Source organism: Nasonia vitripennis, chromosome 2 (genome assembly GCF_009193385.2).
Source record: "Nasonia vitripennis strain AsymCx chromosome 2, Nvit_psr_1.1, whole genome shotgun sequence".
Classification (NCBI taxonomy): Eukaryota; Metazoa; Arthropoda; class Insecta; order Hymenoptera; family Pteromalidae; genus Nasonia; species Nasonia vitripennis.
The window spans coordinates 34035320-34054504 of record NC_045758.1 but is presented as its reverse complement, the minus strand read 5'-3'; the positions used below and the strand labels follow the sequence as shown (position 1 = coordinate 34054504).

The window sequence follows — 19185 nt, the reverse complement described above, 5'->3', positions numbered from 1 at the left end:
ACAATGCCGTATACATCACTCGCCTCGTATAAAACGATTAGTACCGGCGAAAGCGCGCTGAAAACCTACCAAAAAAAAAGCTCGTGTATCATGCGCGCCCCGGGATTTTTCACGGTATCACATATCGTCGTAATACATCAATAGAGAGCACGAACTGATCACGACTTGGTCTCGAGAAGATGACGACGGAGAAGAAGGAGAAGAAGAAGCACATAGCGGATGCTGCTGCTGCTGCTGCTGCGGGAGGAAGGCAGCCGGAGAGAGATTAATAATTGTATGCTCGTACAAATTGCTTTCGAGTCTTTGTGCGCGCATCAGCCCTGGACTCTGTCTCTCTCTCTCTCGAGTCGTTAGCGATGTACACCGGTCACGGCGCCGACGACAATGTCCCCGACGGCGTCTGTTTTGCAGCTACATACACATACACGATACGCGCGTATATTTTTAATAAGTCCGCTTCCCCCCCGATAACGAGGCGCGCTGTAGTGGACGAATAAATAAAAAATAGCGGTTATAAATTCTGCTGAAAATCCCAGTGGCCAAATTACACGTCTTACTTTGGCCCGGCTCCAAGGCTCAAGTTTGCCGTAAATCTTCATAAAATTGATATGCAGCTAGCCGCGCCAATATAACGAGCAATAGTTTATTCATAGAACGCGGCCCGTCTGAAATGCGTCTGATGTGCAGCAGCTCGCGCGCGAGTGTCAAGAACGTTTTCTCGAGAAAGTTCGGTTACTTTTCCAAAATCTGAAACTTGACTCATGAGTATCCTGGTGCGCCAAGAAAGTGTCCGGAAAACCGGCGTGTACAACGTTATAATAGCGCGATTGCATAATTCGCACGATAGACTCGCAGGAGGCGCGTCGTCTCGTCTAGAATAGACGCTCTCGCATCATTGTGCACATAGATGAATTTTCCATTTTCTCGCAAGATTAATCTCCCTTTGTTACAGCGGTTGTTTCCCTTGGTAAAAATTTGATCGCCGCTATAATTACTACACAGTAAACACACTATATAGTAGGCGAAAACACGTGTTCGAATTTCCACGCCAAGCGAGAGAACACGCAGGGAATATGCGCAGTCTAATAAGCAGCGTATCAAAGTCAAGAGCGCGAAATTGCGCGCACAAGTAGCTCTCGGACAAGAAGTGGAAGTGACGCCTCTGTGTATTATATACGCGACGGAACAAAAGTCCTGGCGACGCGCCAGAGAGCAGATCAGACACGGAAGCGCTTTGTACAAGCGCAAAAACGATCGCGAGCGCGGATAATCATCCGAGCACTGCCGAGGTGCAAACGATTTCTAGCGCGTGGACGCGGATAAAGCCGGCTTTTTGCCCTCGGCTTGAGAGATATAGAGAAGCGTATAAACGGCTCACGGCAAATGCGGAATGTATTAATTGCCGGTTTGTACGCGCATTGTGTGTACAGGCCTATTCTAAGCTCGCGATTGTTTCGCAGTTTGAAAAGTAAACGAGAGGTTTATCCGCGGTTCATTGTCGTTGCGCAATGAAAGATAATTCGGAGAGAAATCGTTGCGTCATTTCGAATATTCTCGTGTAGTGTGAAAAGATGAGAATCGGCTGACAAGGCGCGAAAGTGTATTCGAGCTTACGCACCTGACGGGCCATCAATTCGAATGCGCGAGCGCGCTCGTCCGATGTGTAAAAATAAAGCGAGCGATTGAACGTGTTGTGTCTGTTCTGTCCGTCAACCTTATGTAAATAAGCGGAACGAAGCGAAGCTCTCCATGCGGGATGATCGATATTCTTTACTTCCGTCGCGTTATTTCTGTAATGAGGCGGCGACTTTTCAATATACAGTGTTTATTGTTTTAGGTTTTTTTTTAATACTCCGTCTTCTTTTCGAAGATGTGCACCAAGTTTATTTTATTCGCAACCGAAAATTAAATGAAGTTGTGGATCAGATCGTTGAAACTTTGTGTGGTGCTTGCCTCCTCGCCTTGAAACTACAAATATAATCGAAAATTCTATTGCCGCTATATTTGTACAACGTATGCATCCATCGGTATTAACTGAGTTTGGCCGAAGCGGCGACAAGGTCTTACCGATCAAAATTCAACTATATTTATTTTCGAAGAAAACAGCCCATTTCGGCTCAGTGTCACACAGTTGGCCGATCAAAAAATAGCTCTACCGCCTCGAGAGCTAGTGTGGAGAACTGCTTCGTAAATAATACCCGCCCATATGATTCCGGATGACTTTAATTGATTCTAAATTCCGTGGGACGACGGTGCGAGCGAGGGATAGCTCGCTCCCGAAATACGCATTCAAGAAGCTGAGTACACACACACAGCGGTGTACTGTTGCCCACCGCGCGACTGCATCGAAAATAAGGCAACTGGTCTCCTCAGAAAAAGGAAATCAACGATATCGCGTCAACGCGGGCTTTCACACGGGATGGCCCCCAATTACAGTCCCAAAAACTAGCTCTACCTTTTCCCACCCAATTAAACGATGTTCACAAGCTCTCCGGCCACGGGCCGAATAAAGAAGCAGCGACGGCAGTGTGTTCCGCGAGCTCTCGTCGCTCCATAGCCGCGCGAGTAGAGAGTATACCAAGTATTAATAAAACTGAAACTCGAGCCGCGGCGGCGGCGGCGGCGCGTCGAGAGGTTGTTCCCCACGTATACACGTCCGTATGCACTCCTCGCTCGCATAACGTCGTCCCCATAATCGTCATCTAGAAAAAGACTCGTTCGCCCATTGCTGCACTGCAGCCCCTCGGTATCTAACGAGTATCTTGCATCTGATAATGCGCGCGCCAGAGAGAGGAGCGAATATCCCCCGATGCTGCAGCAGCAGAGCTCACGAAGCCCCGTCTTGTCCAGCGCTACGACGTTTCTCTTTCTTTATTTAATAGCGCTGCTCTATAGCCTCTTCCTTTCTTCGCCGCGTCTTTCTACTGTCCCTGCAGCTCGCTGGGCTGGGAAAGCCCTTTGGCCGCCGTCGCCGCTGCCGTGGCTTTCCTAGTACTAATTAAAATTGACGCGGAGGGCTTTTTACCGATCCGCTTATTGCGGACGTTTTCATGCCGATTGCTCAAGGGGGAGACGATCGAATGGCTTCGGAGTACGCGCATAGTGGGTGCGCGAGAGCGGTGACGATTTTCTGGAGCCGCAATGAGAGGATGCGAAATGGAAAGTCTCACGAGTAGGAAAATAGAAGAGGCGCTGGAAAAATTACGCAATTCTAGCGCCCGCAAAAATCCAGCTCCGATCGAAATCCGAGATCGCGTCACGCGCCAACGGCGGAATAAGAAGAGGATCGCCGCGGTGTAACAGGTGTATAGTGTACGCGACGCGTATACACTATGCGAGGCTTTATCAAATCGAGGCTGTGTTCTGCGGTCATTCCCGATTTTTTTTTTTTTTTTTTCGTTTCGGAAGCGGACGAGCTTAATCAAGCCGTAGTGTTCGAAATGTGCTCGACTTTGATCGCGGTTACCGTATAGAGCTACCTTCTTTTCTCATACACCGCAAGGAATTTCGATGCACGTTATAAGCGCGATGAATTATTAAAAACTACCATGGGAAAGACGATTCTCGAGTAGGTATAGGGGTATCGCCGCAACGCTTTAAAGAATAAATATGCAAGGCATGCTTATAATGCATTAATACGAGAGTACGGTTCCCATGGGTTGAACATTTTATGAAGCTTCACCTGATCCGTGCAGCGACGACAGAGTTTTTCCCCTCTATATCACCGATATCGCTCGGCCGCGGGGCAATCAGTGTTTTGCCCGTTCGCGTCCAATATAATCGGCAATCTAACGACGCCGCGGCGATAACGCGGACATAATGAGATCGGTATACGTAACCGGTAAAAACTCGAGAGTGACCGAGGATAAAACAAAGGGTGCTGAGCCGGCCCTAAAAAAAAAAAGACAAAAGGATGTGACTCAGGCAGCTCGACATAACCGCCTCTCTCCGTCTATATGTATGTATATTTACAGGCAGACTGATAGAAGGCGAGTAGCGCGGGAGGCGAAAGGGGCATAAATACACATGGAAATGGAAATGCCTCCTCCGTCGCTAGCTGGCACCGTCGAGTTCACAGGAGACACGGCTGGCCGCCTGTCGCTCCGCTCTGCCGCTCTTTTCTCCCACCTCGCGCTCTTTTTTTTTTTTTTACCCATCTCCCCTTCTCTCTACAGCTCTTGACTCTTCTCACCTGGAACCCTTCTTACCTGCAGCGCGACTCGACTTCCTTGCTTATATACATCAAGCACACAGGCTTCTCGGATATGACGACGTCGTCGTATGCGGTTTGTAACGAAGGCGCGAGCTGCCGATGCTAATTGAAGTCTCCTCGCGTGATTCTTACTCCCTTTGACACACAAATAAGCTTTTCATCCGACAGAATTAATTATACGACCCCGTCCCATTGAGCAGCAGCGAAATTTACAAACTCGGAAAATAACGCACTTCTATGCATACGGAGGCAGGTACGCGCACGTCCTCGTCGTCCCTTGTGGGCCTTTTTTTATCGTAAAACGAGAGAGAGAGAGAGAGAGAGAGAGAGAGAGAGACCCTTTGACTGCGACTGCAACGCGCATAGAGGTGAACGTAAATCAGCCGGCGCAGATTTGTATGCAGCGGACGTATCGCCGTCGCACGTATCCCCGTTACGGGCCGCTCGCGCTCTTCCTGATCTCGGCGAAATTCGGAGAATGACCTGGAACGCTATGCACGAAGGGACCTGCAAGTCGAAAATAAGAGGGATGGGCCTAACCGCTGCTGAAGGAGACATCTTTTTCCTCCTGCGATCGTATCTCTTTGCTGGATTATCATGTTTTGAATGCTCGGGAGATGGATTGATCGCGGTCGTTTTTCAAAATAGGCTCTTCTCACCGGATAAACAGTTTTGTTCAAACGCGGTAGTCAAAATACGCGCTTAGTACTGCGATCGATCTTCGCGCTGCATATTACTTGAAAACGCGGAAACACCCGTACAAAATACGTCTTTCCAAACAATAACGTGAACTTACAGTCGCGCGCGCGAGAGCTGAAATTTTCTCGAATCTCCGTCCTCGATCTCTCGCGAGCCACGTAATAACGAGCGGTAAAACACTCGTTATACCGCTCCGCGCCTCCAACGGCGACAGCGTCGTCAACAACAACAACAACAACAACAACAACAACAAAGCCCGCGAGTCTTAGACGCAAACATTAACAAGAGCAGCAATTACTCCTGGGGAGCGACGAGAGCCTCGAGCAGGAAGTTAAAAAAGTTCCCACAGTGTGCCGCACGTAAGCCGTAAACAATAAGACAGAAGAATACGACGAGGCGGAGGAGGACGAAAGGCGACAAAAAGGCCCGATTTTCAGCAACACCCGTTACATGAACCCCCGCGCTTTGATTCGTTGCTAGTAGCGCATGACGGAATGAACTTGTACAGGTGTACGCGGCGGCGCGTCGGGGGGGGGGGGGGGCAGTCTTGCAGAGTGCCGCTGTTAGCGCATCGCACTATGACTAATTATGAACACGAGAATAAGAGGCACCTTGCCTCGATCTCTTTCTTTTCACATCTTTCATCTTTCGCGCGCTGACGAGCTTTTATGCCCCGTACTCGGCAGCGCGCTACCGATGATGATTTTTCAACGCGCTTATTATATAGCTACGCACAGCACGCCACGGTCATTGTTTTCTTTCTTTATCTACGGACGTAGATAATAAGCTCCCATGAGCAGAAACTCAAGGTCGGAATACAATCAGGTCCACGCCATCTGCACTAGTGAATTTCCCTCGTTCCAATATATAGCATACGACTGTTAAACACCCAAAGTATAAACAATCAATCTTGTCTTTGTAAAACCTGAACAGCACTCGATCCATTTTTCAGCTCCGCTCCCCCCCCCCCCCTCTCTCTTTCACTCCTCCGTTCGCCCTCCCTGTCTTTTCCTCGATTCTTTTTTCTTCCCGCGTCGTAATGGTTCCAGCAGTCAAAAGAAACGCCGCCGAGAAACGGTGACGCGACAAATCTCGCCCGAGAGCACACTATATATACTACACAAAGCGGTAATCGCCTTTGATTTAGAAGAAACTAATTCGCGTCTTCCGGCAATTCGACGGAGCTATATAGCTCACGTAATGAAACTATATCGGGCTTTTCATTTTGTTCCCTCGCGTAAACGTTCGAACGTTCGAAATCCAAAAAGATCCTTCATAATTTTTGTGTTCATCGCTCTCGCTCGCGTGATGCTCTTTCTCGAGCAGCTCTGCGGCACTATCTAGATCGATATACTTAGGCGCGCGTCCACTGTTGTTTCGGAGAGCGATTTTTGCGTCCAGCAAGCGTAAAGGCCCTGACCGGATGCGCAGCTCGTTAGAATGAAAAATTTTGAAAAATCAAAGCGAGCTGGCCGCGAGAGATAAGGAAACGGGATATAGAGAATCGAGAGGAGGTGTTAAAAAATGTGTTAGAGGATCGCGCAAGAGCGGAAAATGTCTCGGCGATTACGGCAGTGTACAAGAGTCGGGGCGCGGAGGCATCGGGCAAAAAGGAAAGAAAGAAGCGAGAGAGGAAGAGAAAGGGAAACACGGAAAGGTAGGAACATCCTGTGTCGTGGAGGCGAGACGACCCCCCGTTCACGCTCTGCTGATTTTACACCGTAACGCTGATTTCATAAGCATTCCTTCTTTCCGGAGCGCTGCTCTCTCTCTCTCACTGCACACGATCCTCTCTCTTTTATATACATATGTATATGAAAAATTCAAACGCCCGGCGCGCGATAATCTTTATTATTTTGAACGCGCGAAGGGTTATAGGGAAGAGAGGGGGGTGGGGCGATTGAAATTATTATACGGTTATTTGTCGAGAGATAGTATAGAGGAATTATGCAAATTTCGCCGAGGGTAAAAAGGGGCGCAGAATTTTTGTGCGGTTGACGCTCTAGCGCGCGATACGCCGGGGAGATTGACGGAAGGAAAAAAAATTACGTCCGCTACTATGGTGTACGATATGTATGCCGGCGCATCAAGCGCTCGAATTAAAAAATAGTCGGAATTTTGTAGCACGATTCTTATAAAGTTTAATCATTGAACGTGATTCACAAAGATTGAAAGTACGTCCTTAAAAAATCCGGCATAGCCATTATCTAGTCTGAATATATATAACGCGATATAAGTAATCTGCTCATACACATAGCTGCAATAAGTTTCTTTTATTCATTAGTCGCGAGTAATGCGAGGCAGTTAAGAACGAGCTACACGCCGGCGCAATTAGTACTTTTAATTAGAGTACAACCAAGCTGGCTACTGCCGATTCGACTTTTTTGCGCGACTCTGGTTCTTGGATATGACTTTATATTATATATTATCCTGTTGCTTCACTACGACAGGAAAATAAATCGTAATGCTGACTTGGAATCGGCAGCTGAAATGCAGCGTCGCCTCTTCGAGGCTCGATGAAAGAAAAGCGTGCTCGCGCATAAATGAGAATTACGCTGCCACTCGAATCCGTAAGGCGCGCGATTCTCAGTCTCCGGGAGTCAGTTCTGAAAAAGCTGCGCAACCGACCAACCCTACGAGAAAGAGCGCGGTTGGTTTGCCGATAGTCAGCTGTTTTTTATTTTATAACAATAAATGTGTGTGTGTGCTTTTATTATACGGACGCTAATATTTAGAGTTTTGAAACATTACGATGGCCTAATACGTCGTAATGCAATAAAGTTTCTCTTGTCAATACCTGCTCTTTGGCACTTTCGATAAAACCGAAAAATTCAACTTTCAAAATCTCGCGCCACCGACATTTCGATTATATATATTTACGCACGCGCAGCATCCCCTGACCCCTGCGTATGTGTCAAAAGAGAATATCATCCGCACACACAGTGCGTCAGCTAACGGAGGTTAGGACGTCAGCAGCATCCCCCGGATCGTAGGTCCGACCCGACCCCCCTCACAGCTGGCGGACGCGACATCCACGTCTTCCCCGTCGGTTTTCCTCGAGTCAGCTCGGGCACTAGGTCGCCAGGATGCGTCCGCCGACCTGCTGCTGCTTCGTCTTCCTCTGCCTCCTGTCCGTCGTCGAGTTCAGCTCCAGGTCGAGGGCTGCCTCCGCACACATACACACGCAACACGCCAAGAACGCCGGCAGCAGGGAACGCACGGAGGATGGCGCCTTCAGCCCCAGGGACAGCAGCCACTACGTCGGCGGCGAGCATCACCAGGAATTCGATCACGAGGCTATTCTGGGTTCGTCTCCGTTTTTGCTCTTTTGTTTTCGTTTTCACTCGAGTTCTGTCATTTATCGATCGTTATGTTGCCAATTTAGGTAGTGTCAAAGAGGCCGAGGAGTTTGACAAACTCCCGATCGAAGAGTCCAAGCGGAGACTGAGAATTCTGCTGAACAAAATGGACTTGAACGGCGACCAATTTATCGAAAGAAACGAATTGAAAGCATGGATTCTTCGCTCTTTCAAGTGAGATATACATTTATTTTGAATTAGACAAATGTCGCTTGAATAGCAAGTATTGACTTCTGTCGATTACAGGATGCTGTCGGATGAAGAATCAAAGGACAGACTAGAGGATGCCGATGCAGATGGTGATGGGAAAGTCACTTGGGAAGAAATTGTACAGGATACTTATGGTTCTGACCCAGAGGATTTAGCTCTAGAAGACAAGCTCATTGAAAATGATAAGGCTACCTTCAACGTAGCCGACCTCAATGGAGATGGTTATTTGGAAGGCGAGGAGTTCAAAGCCTACACTCACCCAGAAGAAACACCAAGAATGCTGGACCTCATTCTGAAGCAAGCTTTTGTTGATTACGACAAAGATAAAGATGCCTTCATCAGCTTTCAAGAGTTTTTAGGAGACAGAGCCGACGGGCAGGACAAAGAGTGGCTTCTTGTGGAAAAAGAAAAATTCGATCATGTGTATGATACAAACAACGATGGTAAATTGGATATTACTGAGGTGCACGCGTGGCTTGTCCCAAGTAATGAGTAAGTAGTATCATTTATTCAGATTTTGCTTGCATATCATGGCACATTCGTTTCATTTGTTCGAATGCTTTTTCAGGGATATTGCAACTGATGAGGTTGATCACTTGTTCGCTGCATCGGACGACGATCATGACGATAGATTATCCTTTGACGAAATACTAGAACACCACGATGTATTTGTGGGAAGTGAAGCCACCGATTATGGTGACCATTTACAAGATATCGAACGCTTCCAGGATGAACTTTGAGATTTGATGGAACCTACATTTCTAGTATTTTCCAACTACTACAAGATCCCCCGCAAGAAGAAACGTCTAATAGCATTTACGATATTTTTTAATGCCTGTGCTCTATGTTTTATTTATTATTTTATGTTCCTATATGTATATGGTAGTTAAAGATTGAGTGTGACCATAAGAGCTCCATTCAAATGCAATAACAGAATGTGTTGTATTAACACTAGGTGGAAACAGTATTTATAAAATTTGTGAACAAAAAACCTTCGTCTTCCAAGGTTTCTACACTTCATGTGCCATACTTTTTTCTCGTCATTTATAATATTTAGATTTTCTAATCGACGGTATTCTTGGTTATTTTAAATTTGTATTAATGAACACCATTTGCATGCATAATCACTTTGATATTGTTCACTTGAATTATGACAAATTATAACTCATGCCTTATGCATTCTAATACAAAACTTATTTGAATAAGCACATGTTATTTATTAATTTATGATTATTCAAGCATTCTAATTTATTCGACAATGAACGAAGTAATCATGTCCAGAATCTAGAGTACAATGCAATTTTGAACATACTCTCTAGCATATAATAACGATCAAATATTTTTTAATATGAGATAAATTTATTTTACTAACGCATTTTTTAATGTATACATACTACTTTTTGACGAACCAAATGTATAAACTAATATTCACTAAGTGTCGACTTAATAATATGTTGTGTTCAAAGCAAAATTACTTGAATAGAATAATTTCTGGGGAAAAAATTGGTTTGTATACGCACATAATGAATTCAAATACCTGTAATAAAAATTTTACGAAACTGAAAAGGCATTTTTATATTTTTTAATAATAAACTGTAAGATTTAAAAGTATTTGAAAATTGGCGGGAAAAAACCGGAAGTAGCCATCATACAGGAAATAAAAAATACTCGGGTAAATTTAGTGCGCGCAAAACGCAATGGCGGATGACAATATATGAGCAAATTCTAGAAAGATTCATGTTTACTCACAAATATTGTTGCACAAAATACCTTTTTACCACGGATAACTAATCTCACAATCATGTCCACGAAATCTTCGGTGGATTTGAGGGCCGAGCTGGCGGAACTTGTAAAGAGGAAAGCAGAAATAGCTGTAAGTACCTGGAGAAAAAACGTAAACATTGCAAGTTTTTTGTTCATAACGTCATAATTCTTTACAAACTTTCATATATTGAGATTCAATAGCTATGAAGGTATTTATTTCAATTTATATTTGTGGAATAGATGATTGTTTTGTAAACAAAACCGAGAGGATAGTAAAGTTTAGGTTAAGTTCTCCGTAACCTCTATGTATAGCATAGCAAGTATATTTGATGTATCTTCACCACAGTAACAAATCTATTAAATATGCATAATTAAATGTTTTAGGAAACCTTAGCAAATTTAGAAAGACAAATATATGCTTTTGAAGGGAGTTATCTCGAGGATACACAACTGTACGGCAATATAATACGAGGATGGGATAGGTACCTTGCAAGTAATAAAAACACAAATAGTAAAGCAGATAAAAGGAACAGAAAGTTCAAAGAAGCTGAAAGATTATTCTCAAAATCTTCAATCACATCTATGGCAGTGAGTAATTGATTAACAAACCAAGTAATAATTAAGTTTATAGAAAAAAGCAGTCATGATTTTGTATGTTGTAGGCTGTTAGTGGATCAGCGGAAAGTTCGCAGGAAAAAAGTAAGGATTTAAATGGATATTCGTAACTTTCCAAACTCACAATTGTTTTAGTTACAAATCAATCGATTGTTCTTTTGTATTCTTATTTTCTTATAGTATCAATTATTTTGCACCTGCATTCTAGTATATTTCATGTATGATATTTGGTTCAATTTATTATAGTTAATTATTATTTGTATTATATACGTATAGGCTATGTGAAACACTTTATTGTTTAGTACATAAAAAATTATTCCTAATCTTGTTTTGGTTTTTTATTTAATTGTTAGATAAGTTGTAAAAGTATTTGTGTGCTTGTTGATAAATACATCGAATGCTGGTGCTCATATGTTTCTTATACCTTGTTTATATCGTTATATGCATTACTGCTTCTACAATTTGAAGATAAAAGTATTTTTTCAATCAAGTATATGGTGGTAGTTTATTTCCAGCACTGTATTGGTTTTATAAATTTTATTAAAGTAGAATAGATTTTAGATTTCACCTTTTACAGTTGGCGCATAAGAGTATTTGTAATCTTTGCTGAAATTTACGTGTATGTGTAGTTAAAAAATCATTCAAAAACAAATTTTTCAATTTTGTATTTCTGTGGCCGCAAACTTACGTATTTGAATGATTTTTAATGCATGCATCCTGTGGACACGGTTACTATTGCACGAATTATATTGAGCCTATCTATGGTTCGGCTGTTTTATTTTTGCTTGGTATCTGCGTTTGGCTATTAACAAGAGATACCTGATTCTAGTTGACCGATACAGCGAATCAGAATCGCAGATTGGAAACAGTGGCAGTGAGGACAATTGCAACTTCAGTAACTCTAATCCAATTTCATCTGGCAATAGTAAAGAAGCCAGCGGTAAAAACCACACATCTGTTCAATCTGGATTTGCCCAAAATAATGGTTCCCTAGGTAGTACGGACAGTAATGTTTCATTTCCAATTCAATCCAATGGTCCTGTATCTAATGGTAACCTAGATCACGCAACAACACCAGTTAAAGATGGACATAGTAATAGTAAAGATGCCAACAAGAGTAGGCCTTCAAACAGTGCTAAAAAAAGTAGTAGTAAGAGATCTCGAAATAGGTAGGATTTGTAATGCCACAATTCCATTTCATACCTGAAATTACTCAATAATCCATCTTCCATCGACTGACATAACGATCGTACACACTTTCGTTCATTATCTATTTTCATTAAATTGACAAGGGTTCGAAACTTATATCATCCAGCATTCGATTGTATTCCAAAACACTTTGTCATACATGATTTGCAAATCATACATCAATTTTAAATTTGAAATAACAAAATGTTTCCAAGGCCAAATTATTAATTATTAATTATTAATTATTAATTAATTTTGCTTGTTAAGTTTTGAACCCACTAGAAAAAAAAAAGAAAAAAAGAATTTTAAGCGCAATGATATCCTTGTGAATGAATAAGTTATAGATGACTAGATAGATGACACAGAAAATAACAGTTGGTTTCATGAATGAGGTAAATTATGATATTTACAGTATTTTGTGTTCTTAATTATTTGAAATGTATGAGTCTGCATATTCGAATTATTCTCAAAACCATAGTCATAGATAGATGTCATTTATGCATAATTTTATAATTTTTGTACTGCAATATTGCCTTAACACTTTTTTTACACTTAATCTCAGAGCAAGAGCTGCAGATTTTATTTACACATTACAGTTGTTCGTTATTTATGTAAAGCGTTTGTATTTCACAGTATGAAAAAGACAAAGCAGTTTCTACAGCTTTAGTTATAAATTAAAATATTGTCTTGATGTGTATGAAGTGAAATAGAATATACGGTATACTGAAATCATTGTAAATTTCGCCGAGAACTAAATAAACTCGAGAGGATCGAGGTATACAATCGTTGCGAAGTAAATCTTCAATTGAACGATCGACTGTTGTAAATTAACATTGTGATTTAGTGAGAACGTTTCTTCTTAATTAAGTTAAATTAATTGAATAAACGACTTGATTGTATACACTTTAAGTTATAAAAGACTTTTTATAAACTCTATGCTTGGTTCTTTTGAATTTTTTTATTATTCCAAAAGAAAATCAACACAACCGGCCGTCACGCGCGACAAAAGTACATGAATCACTTGAAGCTAGAGTGAGACTACCAACTGGATCGTCAAAGAAATCCTCCATAAATAGTGTACAAAAGCATAAATCTAAAATTAAAAACCAATTGACTCAATGGCGCGTCCTGTGCCTCTCGCGCTTGTACTGCATCGGCAGGGGCAGGAACGCCCTGACGATCGCCGACTCCGCAGTGACCCTGGACGGCTTGGTCCTGGTGACAACAGCGTTAAAGCCGTTCTTATCGTCGGCAGTGTAGGTGACAGTGCGGATGGAGCCGTCAGCTTCCATCACCGAGTATTCGCCCCTGACTGTGTCGCCGTCTCGCTCTTCCCAGGCAGCCTTGGTGTCGCCGGTGTTTCCATCCACCACACCGTAGTTGTAAGAGTACTTCGGATAGATCTGCGCGAGAAAGAGCGCGGAAAGTTGAGTTATCGCTGACGAGAGGGAAAGCTATGCTGCGTATGCGCGGTACTTATACGACGACGCACTCGGGGAAAGTCGCGAGTGGAAGCTTTGGATTTATGGATGTCAGGATTTTTAAAAGCCGGCTTTTAAACGTTGGCTTCGCGCATCCTAGAGGATCCAGCTTTTTTAGGCCTCGATTTCATATCGAGTTATGTCAATAGCTGTTATGACTTATTACCACCGGACAAATATTGACATGCGAGCGCAATTGTACGAGTAACGGTCTCAGCGTTGCATCTACATACAGGATACTTTCACCTCTAGCCGACGCGTTGTATTGATATAATTGCCGTAGAAAAGAACGACGCGATAAACGGTTGAATCATAAAAAAGTTTCTACTCTAAATTCGCAGCATAAATCCGACCGATCGCGCACGGATTATATGTGCATCCATCAAAGCGCGATTTCTTCTTTTTACGTTCGTCAGATTATGCGTACATTCACAGCTGAATGCGAAAACTTTCTTCATTTGTAAAAACTCGAGGGAAGGTTCTCGAATGTTCGGCCACTATCGATTTGAATTCACCGCCCGTCGTTATAGGGTATCTATATCGGTACGAATGCACGCGACAATTAAAACAAAATCATAAATTATTTCATACCGCAAACTCGGCATCCTTGTTCCTTATCTCATGCTGGGTCCTGGTGAACGATCTGGGCTTAGGCTGCTCCGTCCCTGATGGTTCCTCGAACGCGTTGGACGATTCTTGGTACAGGGGATTTTCGTAAATCGGCACTTGGTACTTTTTTACTTCTTCACTCGGAGGCGAACAAATGACCAGCGGATCGCGGTACTTCTCTGGCAATTCCCTTGCGTTGCAAGGGTCGAGGTTTACGCCGTTCGCCGTTATGGATGCATATCTGTATATATTCAGTTTAGAAAAGTTGACATTTGCTTAAGATGTAATATCTAACGGTATACTTTCTATGACACTCACTGCGATAAGGCTTTGAAGTGACACAAAATGCCGATGAAGAGAATCGATATTACCTAAATAGAAGAAGAAAGTAGAAGTAATTCTCGTAACACGTAATTATGTCAAACGCTTGACTGCAGATTCAAATTTCGGCTCTAGAACATTTCAGTCGCGCCGTATATAATTATAAGATAAACTAATAGTTCCAACGAATTACAAGTTACACGAGGTTGTATGACTTAGAGAATGAATAATTAGTTTCACCAAACGATTTTTTGATACACTATTTTTTTTATTATAAATTTTTTTATTTTCCAAAAGCACAGCGATAGAGCGTAAAGCAGTAAATAAAGATTGTTTACATGTCACTGACATACCAGCAGCTTCGACATGTCGTTGAATCTGGAACGCCACTTGATTTTTCACGATTTCTCCACAGCTCCGAAGAGCTCACGGCTCGAGTTCAATATGCGACATTTGCGCACCGCGCCGTTTCTTTATATACTTACCGCGTACGTTCACTCGCGCTCTTTTTCTTTGAGCAGACCGTCTCAATTGTGGGATAGAAATAAGTATCGGAATCGAATCAATCAACGAATAATGACGCAAAACTTATAGTGGATGGTGTTTTCAATATTTTACATGGTAATTTCTTTAAATATCAGCGCCGAGCATTTTAATTCGAAATCGGCTGCTGTGCAATGCGATCGCGTATTAACTCGTTTATGAATATTAAAGAAGAAAAGTCTGCTGCTGTTGACTACTGCTCTCCACAGGTTCAGCATCGTCCTATAAAAAGTCATTGCTTCAAGAAAAGACATCACCTGCTCGACAGGAACTTCTCCATTTCTCTCTAATGCTTCCATAAACGATTTGAAAACCGGTCGTCTAAACTAGTTGGAGGATGTACTCGCGTATTTGTAAGATGGAAAAACGCAAGTCGTAGAATTTTTGTAACGAATATATTATTAATTTAACAATTACTTCACAAATGATGCTGCTTTTTGTTTAGCAGCTTCGATTTCTTCCTCACTGACACTTGGAGCCACGCCACAAGCTATCTCTTCATTACGTATGAACTCGAGTTTTTCTGCCTTTTCTCTGAAAAAGTCCTTTTGCTGAGCTTCCAGCTCTGCTCGGTATGCATCTAATTTCTTTTGGATCAGTTTATCGCAGTATTTTTGTAACAATTGTCTGGTACCACCTTTCCTTGTTAGGAAAATGTTCTCTCTAAAGATGGTTGGAATCAATAACATAATAAAAATATTAATCTTATTTTTGAAATGTAATTTTCATTTTTCATTTGAGTGGTATTACTTACTCTGGAAATGGATGGTACACAAGGTTAAGCCGCTCTAGTATATATTCAAATCGTGGATAATCTTGTATCCTTAATTTTTTTAGCCATTTTTTTCTTTTTTCAATAAGTTCTTTCAACAAAACTTTTGATCTTTTATTATTATGGAAAATGCTTTGATGCTCTTGTAATTGTAGAATCTCAGCAGTAATAACAGCAACTGTATAACAATCATTTGATTTTTTAAAAACTCTTCTTGAAATAAGCATTTATAGAATATTATACACATACTTCTAGTTTCCATAGAACCTTCATCACAATGATGTCGTTTTACTAACTCCCGAGCACGTTTTTTCTGAAGATCAACCAATTCTCTTCTACGTTGATAATGTATAGTAAACATCTTTTTGACAATATCATCCAACCTGCAAGAGAATGTTTGAAATGAAGCACGAGAAATTCTACTTTAATATAAATAAAAAATGAACCAATTAGTTTTGCAATTGTAATTTTAATAAATATTTCAAGTTATCAGAGATTTACTCTGATCGAATGACGATTATTCGAACAATTTATTCATTACTTTCAATTGTATGAAACGGGCATTCTTACTTACTCGTCAAGTTCAGGAATATCTTCAAATTCTTTAATGTAGTTAACTGGAGTTATGTTATAGTCTATTCCTAGATCACCACTCTTTTCTTTGGATATACAAGGTACTTTATCTGGTCGTACCCAAGTAATTGGTAATTGTTTGGGAGCTGCATAACCTCTTCTTGCTTGTCCAATGTTATTAACAATGCTGGATGCACATTTAAGACGCGTGACACTGCGTAATACATTCATTTTTGGTATTGCAAGTAAAATTAAAAAAAAAATCAAACGAGTTTTGAGAAGACAAAGTAGATTTATCAATGGAAAAGCATATATTTTGCCGTCTCTTCTAACATTTCCATCTACGCGTTTGGGAGGTTATGTAGGTAATGATTCTCGATAATATAGGTACGCGACTTATCGACGAGAGAAAATATTTAAAGTTCGACGGTCCGAGCGTCCGCGCGCAAGCGCGTTGGCCGCGAGGAGCAGTATCTTAATGAGAGCGCGCTTCGGCACGATGAAAAAACCTTTGACGATCTAAAGAAGTAAAAATACTTAAAAGCTAAGTAATAATAATAATAAAGAATCAAACACAAAAATTGTATCTTATTACTTATTTTATTTAGAAAAATATTTGACAACTTGGCTTATATATATATATATATACGTATTCATTCGCTGAGCATTTTAATATTATCTTCATTTAGGAACTTCATTATATTCTCCAAAATTGCGTTTGGAGCATTTAATGAAGCGAACGGCAGCGTCTCGGCCAATAGTTCAAGGGTTCGTCCGATGGTTTCCTGCCTGGCGATAGCCGCGTCGAATTTCTCGTTCAGCTTCGGCGCGTAAATCGGGTAAGCGTCGCTCTCCTCCAGGTAGGACTGAAAGTTCTCGACAAGCTCATCGTTCCTGGCGTAGTTTGCCAGCACGTCGAGCGGCTGCGTAAGCACTGAAAAATACGAGACGAAGCTGCCCTCGATTTTGGTCCTCTTCATGTTCGCCAGTTCAGCTCGGCACTCCCGGTAATAGCTATGGACCTCTGCATTACTCTCGATCGCTTGCAGGTTGCGCTCGTCGAACAGTGCTTTGCTCGTCCTTGCCTCGAGCTCCGCAGCGTGCTCGATGATCACCTCCCACGCCATGTCGATATGTCTCAGCTGGATCGCGAGTTCAAGAATCGTCTTCTTATCATCCAACTCCGTACCGGCGAGATTGTTCACGTCGGCTCCACACTCCAACAGTAGTCTTAAAACTTGAATCCTTTCATCTCTATAATTGTCTCGCTCGATAGCCGAGAATGGCATCACCAGCTTGCGAATGCAGTGAAACAGTGGCGTTCGGTCGAAGACGTCCTTAGCGTTGACATCGGCACCTCTGGAGATTAGCTGGCGAACGTTCCCCAGCAATGACATCCCGCTCGCGTAATGCAGCGGTGTCATGTGCTCTGCGTCTTTGTGGTTGACGTCGAGCCCGGCGTTCCTCTGCAGCAGCAGTTCCAGCACTCGTTCTTCCTGGTTTTCGGCCGCCGATGTCAGAGCGTTACCTCCGTTCGCTCCCAGCCTGTTGAGGTCCGCTTTGTACTCGTCGACAAGGAGAGTCACCAGCTCGACGTCACCAAGCTCCAGGAACAGTTGGAAGGGCGTCTTGGGAATGGCGTCCGCGTGGTCAAGACCGCTTTGAAATTCTAATAGCCATCTTATGATTCCTTTCTGGCTCTTCTCCACGTTAGACTCTAAGGCCCAGTGCAGGGCCGTCTGGTTCGAACCTGAAGTTTTCACGTCGGCATTTGCCCCGCGTCTGAGCAGCAAGTGTACCAACTCCTCGTTACCGCACACGACCGCGTCGTGCAGGGCCGTGGCGCCGATGGAGTTCTGATTGTCCAAGCGGGCGCCAGCGTCGATGAGAGCTTCCACGAGCTCGACGTCACCCGAGTAGACGGCGCACTGGATCGGCGAGCAGCCGTTGACGTCGGTGCCGTTCACGTCCGCGCCAGCATCCAGCATCACCTTCACGAGTTCGCGCAACTTCTCGTCGTAGCTCGTCTCGTCCTCGTAGCTGCCGACGAGCGCCGGAACCGAGTAACGCGGCTTCAACTCCGCTGATGCAGTGGCCAGAAGAAGAGATTCGAGGCCGTCGAAGTCAGTCTCGCCAAGTCTGTCCCCATTGGGTATCGTATCTAAAAGGTCCTGGCTTTTTTTGGTCACGGCGAGTCGAAGCGGAGTTTCTTCGCGGTTGTTCCTGGCGCGAACGTTGGCGCCGAGCCTTATCAGCTCAACGGCGATGTGGGCCCGACGGTATCTCACGGCCAGGTGTAGAGCTGTGTCACCTGTAGGGTCGGCGGAATTGATGGGACACCCTGCTCGAACGAGACGCCTGATGACCATGTTGCAGCGTCCGTAAAGAACTGCTACATGCAGAAGGGTTAGCCCGGTTGATGTGCGAGCGTTGATCCGCAGGCCGCCCTCCTTGAACAGCAGGTTGATCGTGGCGACGGTGCCCTCTTCGAGTGCACGGAACAGCTTCTTCGTGCGCTGCTGACTTTTGCCACCTAGGCTCGGTATACGTTTGCGTTCTTCTTTCGTCGTGGCCATGGTATTTGCTGGACTTGTGCACGTTGAATTTATTGAAACAGAGAAAACTCGGAGAGATTGCTAAAGAGTACGTACTAACTGCGATGCGCTCTTCAGACTGACTGACGGATGCAGGCATGCTCCTTGTATTCATACGCTTTATCTCGGTATACAAATTACAGGACCGGGTACAATAAAGTCTCGCCAACGGCTCGATTTTACCGCCGGCCTTAACGATTAGGCCTATCGATACTCTCTACCTGCTAAGGGGCTGCTCCACCCC

The 19185-nt window shown here is 43.2% G+C and overlaps 5 protein-coding genes across 5 annotated transcripts; 2 read left to right on the top strand and 3 right to left on the bottom strand.

The window, feature by feature from the left end:
- Positions 1–7492: 7492 nt before the first annotated feature.
- On the top strand, positions 7493–10047 carry LOC100119859 (reticulocalbin-2). The gene is made up of 4 exons (XM_001603516.6): positions 7493–8218; positions 8298–8445; positions 8518–8973; positions 9050–10047. The coding sequence occupies exons 1-4, from the start codon at positions 7999–8001 to the stop codon at positions 9219–9221; spliced, it is 996 nt and encodes a 331-aa protein (XP_001603566.1). The 5' UTR covers positions 7493–7998; the 3' UTR covers positions 9222–10047.
- Positions 10048–10151: 104 nt separating this feature from the next.
- Positions 10152–12984, top strand: LOC100119892 (chromatin modification-related protein MEAF6). Its single transcript, XM_001603546.6, has 4 exons — positions 10152–10354; positions 10630–10833; positions 10908–10944; positions 11690–12984. The coding sequence occupies exons 1-4, from the start codon at positions 10283–10285 to the stop codon at positions 12031–12033; spliced, it is 657 nt and encodes a 218-aa protein (XP_001603596.1). The 5' UTR covers positions 10152–10282; the 3' UTR covers positions 12034–12984.
- On the bottom strand, positions 12590–15265 carry LOC100119926 (cuticular protein RR-2 family member 50). Its single transcript, XM_001603573.5, has 4 exons — positions 14813–15265; positions 14457–14509; positions 14121–14379; positions 12590–13451 (listed from the first exon to the last, which is right to left on the bottom strand). The coding sequence occupies exons 1-4, from the start codon at positions 14825–14827 to the stop codon at positions 13164–13166; spliced, it is 615 nt and encodes a 204-aa protein (XP_001603623.1). The 5' UTR covers positions 14828–15265; the 3' UTR covers positions 12590–13163.
- A 113-nt stretch (positions 15266–15378) lies between these two features.
- LOC100119955 (28S ribosomal protein S15, mitochondrial) lies at positions 15379–16816 on the bottom strand. The gene is made up of 4 exons (XM_001603595.5): positions 16349–16816; positions 16024–16157; positions 15757–15952; positions 15379–15665 (listed from the first exon to the last, which is right to left on the bottom strand). Exons 1-4 carry the CDS (start codon positions 16576–16578, stop codon positions 15416–15418), a joined length of 810 nt encoding a protein of 269 aa, XP_001603645.1. The 5' UTR covers positions 16579–16816; the 3' UTR covers positions 15379–15415.
- A 92-nt stretch (positions 16817–16908) lies between these two features.
- Positions 16909–19159, bottom strand: LOC103317916 (putative ankyrin repeat protein RF_0381). The gene has a single exon (XM_008218154.3). The coding sequence runs from the start codon at positions 18921–18923 to the stop codon at positions 17001–17003; it is 1923 nt and encodes a 640-aa protein (XP_008216376.2). The 5' UTR covers positions 18924–19159; the 3' UTR covers positions 16909–17000.
- Between the last annotated feature and the right edge of the window lie 26 nt (positions 19160–19185).